Genomic DNA, 6,916 nt, shown 5'->3' on the forward strand with positions numbered 1-6,916 from the left:
GGTCAGCAGACTACAGCGCGCCTGTGAGAGAGAAAAAAAAGTGTGTGAAAGAGCGCACATGTCACTGCGCTTGTCCGCAGAGACGCGCCGAAGCTGCGAGAGCACGCAGACCTCAATCCGCGATGTTGGATCTTATTTACATGTAAACAACGGGACTGTTGAAGATGTTCGGGGTCGGGGATGTTGACTGCGTGGATTTGACGCTGTTTTGTTCTAAAATGGAAAATTTTGGAAGGACAACTGCCTTCTTTTGCACAAGAATTGAATGATGATACAACTGGATGTGGATGAAGGTATGTGTGACACTTAATGTACAGCAATTTTATTCAGGAATAAATGTATATGTAAAGAACCTCTAAAAAGACACATCATTAGGTACACCCACACACTCAAATGAATGGTGGTGTAATAGATGGATTACAAATAGCAAAGACAATGTTCACTTTTGTTGAAACTGTCAGTGAGACTAACACAACAGTGTCTATATTATTGTGACTATAGTTTGCAATCAGGTGTACTGCATCATATTCCCTAATTTTCATCCATAGAGGTAGGCAAAATATTTGACCAAATAGAAAGTAGTGTTTCAAATATTTTGCCTAAGACAAAGTAGTGTTTCAAATATTTTGCCTACCTTAATTGATGAAAATTAGGGAATATGATGCAGTAATGTCGTTTAATTACTACTAATGAAAAAATGACATCACAAGAACAACACCATTTTTATTCAATCCTCTCGAGCCAATTTTAATCATTGTCATTTTCTTCATGTACCAGTATACCACTAAAGATCATAAACTGGCCCTACCAATTGTTTCATATCTTTATTGGCAGGAATTAATCGCATTGTCCTTATAAAGAGATGTGTGCTCTACTAAAGTTGCCAAGTTACCAAACTGAGCCTCATCATAAATCATCATTGCCATCTAAAGGCGAGAAAGGGACTGTGTGATTTCATAAAGAATGTTTGAGGACAAAAACGGCCAAACACAAGTGTAATGTCGCTCATGTTGTTCGTTCACAGGCTTGCTGATGACCTCGCCGAGCAGACAGCTGATCTCTGAAACTGCAGAGGTTTGGTTACGTTGAGGAATTGAATTACCGTTACCTGTTGAGCACTGAAGCTAAAACTATGTCAAATCCGATCTGCCGAGTCAAAGGGCTCATGCCGCCCCCGGAGTGGCTGGGCCTCGAGAAGCATTCCTTTCATCGTTTATCAAAAGATAAACTGATCCTACGGCGGGGAAGCCTGGAGGCATGTTATCGTGCAGTCGCGACGTCGGCATTTCCCCGCAACATGACTTGAATGAAACGTTCAGGGATGGATGTCAGGAACTTTACAACGGCCATCGACAGCGGCTCTTCGGACGAGGCTTCCTCAAGTCGGGTCCTGACGGGTTGTTTCCTCTCGCTGCTCATCCTCACCACGCTGCTGGGCAACACGCTGGTGTGCGCGGCCGTCACCAAGTTCCGCCACTTGCGCACCAAAGTCACCAACTTTTTTGTCATCTCGCTGGCTGTGTCAGACCTCTTGGTGGCCGTTTTGGTCATGCCTTGGAAGGCGGTGAGCGAGATCGTCGGTTTCTGGCCCTTCGGCTCCTTCTGCGACACCTGGGTGGCCTTCGACATCATGTGCTCGACCGCTTCCATTCTCAACCTGTGCGTGATCAGCCTGGACCGCTACTGGGCCATCTCCAGCCCCTTTCGCTACGAGCGCAAGATGACACCCAAGGTGGCGTTCGTGATGATTAGCGTGGCGTGGACGCTGTCAGTCTTCATTTCCTTCATTCCGGTGCAGCTCAACTGGCACAAGGCTCAAACGACATCTTTCAGATCACTCGCTTCTCCCCCCTCCGCCTTTGTGCGATCAAACGTCACGTCAGAGAACTGCGACTCCAGCCTGAACAGGACCTACGCTATCTCCACCTCGCTCATTAGCTTCTACATCCCCGTCGCCATCATGCTGGTCACCTATACCCAAATCTACCGCATTGCGCAGAGGCAAATCAGGAGGATCTCCGCCTTGGAGCGAGCGGCCGAGAGCGCCAAGAACCGTCACGACAGCATGGGCGGAGGCTCCAGCATCGCCGATTCGGAGAGCTCCTTCAAGATGACTTTCAAGAGGGAGACCAAGGTGCTGAAGACGCTCTCCGTGATCATGGGCGTGTTCGTGTGCTGCTGGCTGCCGTTCTTCGTGCTCAACTGCATGGTGCCCTTCTGCGAGCGCTCGAGCGGAGGCCAGGCCTTCCCCTGCATCAGCCCCACCACCTTCGACGTGTTCGTGTGGTTCGGCTGGGCTAATTCCTCCCTCAACCCCATCATCTATGCCTTCAACGCAGATTTTCGCAAGGCCTTCTCCATCCTGCTGGGCTGCCACAAACAATTTCCGGGAGGCCACAACATCGAGACAGTTAGTCTCAACAAAAAATGACTCACGACTCGCTCATAGCACTGACTCATCCGCAGAGGGGTCCAAGCGTCCCCAACCCCGCTAAACCCGGTCGGATCGCCTTCAAACAGAGATGCCGCCCCGCGTGTGCTCGAGTGACCGAAGGCGCTGACCCAACGCGGGCCCTGGGTGTACTTGGGCAAGTGGCCCGGCTCCGGGCGGAGCGTCAGAGTGAGCACGCTTACTTCATGTCTTTGCATGGAAAGAGAGCCCAGATGAGAGGAGGGGATTTGGGGATTGGGATTAAGACTCTTTGCCGTTATGCCAGGCAGCGCTGCGGTCCTGAGAGGCCCATGGAATAGATAATCCCATGACTGGGCAGCGTAGGCCCTAATGTTGCCGGACGGCGCTCGCTTCAGTACCATCACACACTCAGTGTACAGCAGCATGTCCACCACGCCAGAGAGCTATTGTAGATTAAGAAACTATGTCAGCAAACTGCTTTGACACTGGAAAATGTTCATACAATACTGTTTACCATTGAGGCATTGATTTAATAACATTGTCATTTTATTTGAAGGTTGTTTTTTGTTCAGACCAGCGATCCCAATTTCCTTCCAAAGCTGTGAGTGCGTCAAAACATGCAGGTTGTGTCTTAGTGTTCTCACCCCAAAACGTGATTTTCCAGATTCATTTTCAACCTTATCATCTCTGCCCTCCCTGTTTGAAGAGGTTTGAAAAAAAAGTGTCTCACTTTGCTGTGTATTTTAGGAAAAAGGCAAAGATAACTTTTGCGCTACTTATGTGTTTGTCTATGAGGTCTAAAACAGAATTATATTTCAACCGTTTATGTCTGAAATTGCTCACGGGTAACAAACACCACCTTTGGATTATTACAATTTGGTCTTAATTTCATAGCTGGACATCACTTATATGTCCATTTTGAAGAAGACTTTTTAATGTCTTGTATACAGCTAGTTGTGTGTCTCGAGTGCCTGCCCACCCATCAAGTGTGAAATTAAACAACCATGTAAATCTGTAGTTATATGTCTGTCTCTGAAAATGTCTCATTTTGCACTTACACCCCACTGTTTAGAAACAGTGGGACTAATCAACATAACGACCAAGCCCACACTGAGATTTTCAGCCAGTGACTTGGCTAGACACTGTTCCAGAGGAAAAGAACCACTGCCATGCGGCAGTCGCAGCACAATCATGTCAAAGCTGAAAGGAGCTGTGGTGTCGACATAGATTAGCATGAGCTAATCATGTTACCAGCCTTACCTTCTGAAAACAATGTCATAATAATGTTCGGCTAAAAGGTCGACATGGGAGTGGACTGTATTTGAGTTGTTGTGATGGATGTCAAGTGCCCCGCCGCTACATTTATGGACAACTGTAATTAGGCGGTTTGGTGATGAAATGCTGCAAGCAATAGTACAGTATTAAGTTCTGCCTCAGACTCGAGTCTGGACTCCACGTTTTTTTGTTTTTTTCGGACTTGACTCGGACTCCTTGGAGTTTGACTCGGACTTCTCTTGGACTCAGCCATTAGACTCGAAAAATATTTTTATCCACTAGATCGAGTCTAATTATGTTTTTATTCCTGAAAATTAACTTCCTCCTTTAAAAGAAACTTGAAAGGTTTTCGTGGAGGAGGACCCAAACACAGAAGGCAAAATTGTGTGCAAGATTACGTATTTAATTTAAAACAAAAGGCAAACAAGGTGCTGGAATAATAAACTAACAAAATGTTGAAGTCAACCAAAAAACAACAAGGAACAAAACAAACACTAGGACTAGGACTATTACTGGACTGGATTTTGACAAGATTTACAAAGACAGGATAGAACAGACAAACCCACAAGGGCTGAAAGAAAGATGGCAACTAAATACAGAGAAGTTAACGATACAACGAGGAACACCTGGACAAGACACAGAGGGTAGGAGGAAGCTGGTTGGCTAACGCAAGAGACCGGGATGACAAGCACAGGTGGACTCGTTAACTTAACGAGAGACAAAGGGACACAAGGAAAAGCATGAAACTAAACTCAAAAACAAAACTCAAAACACAGACATAACAAAAGGACGTTTTTCAGATGATCAAAATAGTAATCTGATTGGTTAACCCAAGCGCCAAAGCATGTCGTCACTTGGACCTTTGTGACAAGAAACTTGACTTGGACTCAGACTTTTGTGACTTCACTACAGCCCTGCAATAATGGAATGGAGTGTATAGGTGCTCGCGATTAGGACCTATTTTACTAAAGGCTGGCACATACAAAAAAAGGTGCAAACATGATTGGACAAGCAAACCAATAGAGAAGCTGATCAACTAACAACCAGGATTTTTTCTGCAAATTGTGGTGCAGTTCATTTTGTGCGTTATCGGGGGACTATATGAAAATTGATAAATCTCATTTTGCACACGCAATGGGATTTATCACACCTGAGATGAATCAAGCTGACCGATTTTGCGTCTACGTCGATGCGTGTGGACTCAGGGAACATGTTTTTTTTTCGCCGTACTAGAATAATGTGTCATTGCACAACCACTACAGTAGATGGCAGTGGGGCTCTCATTGACAGTGTTCTCCGAGAGTATTAGCTCTAAGCTGTAGCTGTTTGTTTTTTGCCCCGAGCATGCATGTATATATATATATATATATATATATATATATATATATATATATATATATATATATATATATATATATATATATATATACATATATATATATATATATATATACACACACACACACACACACACACTGCACCGTGTTGTGTGTGCGCATGCTCGGGGCAAAAAACAAACTACTATATATATATACACACATATACACATTCACGCACACACACAGTGTATCTAAAATGTTAGTTATAGTGGCTTTTGGTGAGTCCTGTAAGGGGTCTAATGTACTTTGTAATATCCGCTGAGCTTGTATTATGTTCTATGATATATTCATTAGACATATAAACGAATTTCTGCTACAGCGGTAATGCTTCAGTGATCTTAATTAAAGTCTATTTGTTCATTTCTATGTACTGTTGATTGAACCACAATGACCTCCAAACATCAAGCCGTAGCACATTTCGGTCCAAAGGGCAAAATCTAACAAGCCCAGCTGTGTCTCACATCTAAAATGTCCCTCTCAAATAACTCTGGTGCTCGTGTGTCACTTGCGTCCGGTGATGTAGTGCCGTCATTAGCAACGTGACAGGCTCAAGCTGGAGGAGTGAAAAGCCCGGAATAATAAAGCTGGAACACCCACTGTGGGGCCGCGTTATCCCTACAACGGCCATTGTTTCTTTCAAGTCATTACAAAAGCAATATTTCATCCTTAAAGGACTGACAGAACATGAGTTATGATTTTAGTGTGCATCAGTAACTTTGTATATTTTGGATGAACCTGCCACCAAAATTTTACACTTAGTTCTACTCAGGTGCTGAGGGTGGGAAACTGAAGTGTGAAGGGCAAGCAGAGTGATGAGGCGCTTCACCCACGGAATCAAAATCTGTCCCTGTAACCTGACAACCTTGAAGCGATAAATTGGACCACTGTTCATCAGTGATTGACGATTAAGTCCAGCAGCAGTCATTTCAATTGAATGTTGTCCCTAACTAGCTCATCGAAATGGACAGTGATTGTGTCCAGCAAGACACTTTTGGAATGTCTTCACGTCACAGCAGAAAGATTTATTAATCTTCTATTAATAAGTTCACATAGACAAAAAAAACTCACAACAACTGAACAAAAAAAAAAAAAGATTAATTTTAGTGCTGATGAGATTCAATTTAGAGGAGCTTAAGCGCCCCAAAAATGGGTTAGAAACACCTATATGATAAAGGTTTAATGATGGCATCGGCATGAATTGTTTCACTAATTTATATACATATATAAATATATATATATGCAGTACTCCCCGAAGAGGAAAAAAAGTTCACTTGTTACACACATACACGTTGTTTACACATACAAAGTGTGGTGGCAAGTGGTTCGTCAAACCATTAACTCAGAAGTGGGTGCCCGTAAGGTAAGTGTATTTGAATAGTAAATTAGCCAGCTAATGAGCTTTAAATAAACCTCTGCCGTTAGTATCCGTCCCGCGGCATCATGCACGGGTGCTTTTTTTTTCTGGGTAGGGGCGGACATATAAGGACAGAACCGCTTTAAAAGGACAAGGACGGACGGGGTCGGAGGACGATAATTTTTTATGAATAAGGACGGAGAGACGAGGCCGGAAGGGGACACAGTCCGCGGACGGTGGACGGACCGGCAAAAAAGGGTAAATAGCGAGAGCTGAGGACAGACTGGCACTTGGGGCACCAGTCTAAAATAATAATAATTAATAGTAATTAGGCCCCCCATGCATTTCCCTTAAGGCTGGGCTCTTGCGACAGGTCAGCGTAGTAGACTTGTGTCACTTCAGATGCAGTAATCAGGAAGGAAGAAGAGGATACAAAATGTTAATACAGTAATCCCCCGCCAGTTCGGGGTTCGAGTTTCGAGGCCTCAGTGCATC

At 44.2% G+C, this 6,916-nt stretch overlaps 1 protein-coding gene across 1 annotated transcript; it reads left to right on the forward strand.

The window, feature by feature from the left end:
• Nucleotides 1–3,430, forward strand: LOC147151652 (D(1) dopamine receptor-like). Its single transcript, XM_086017856.1, has 2 exons — nt 1–293; nt 1,025–3,430. The coding sequence occupies exon 2, from the start codon at nt 1,307–1,309 to the stop codon at nt 2,429–2,431; it is 1,125 nt and encodes a 374-aa protein (XP_085873982.1). The 5' UTR covers nt 1–293; nt 1,025–1,306; the 3' UTR covers nt 2,432–3,430.
• Nucleotides 3,431–6,916: the final 3,486 nt, after the last annotated feature.

Source organism: Filicampus tigris, chromosome 2 (assembly GCF_054856515.1).
Source record: "Filicampus tigris isolate MCC_2025a chromosome 2, RoL_Ftig_1.0, whole genome shotgun sequence".
NCBI lineage: Eukaryota > Metazoa > Chordata > Actinopteri > Syngnathiformes > Syngnathidae > Filicampus > Filicampus tigris.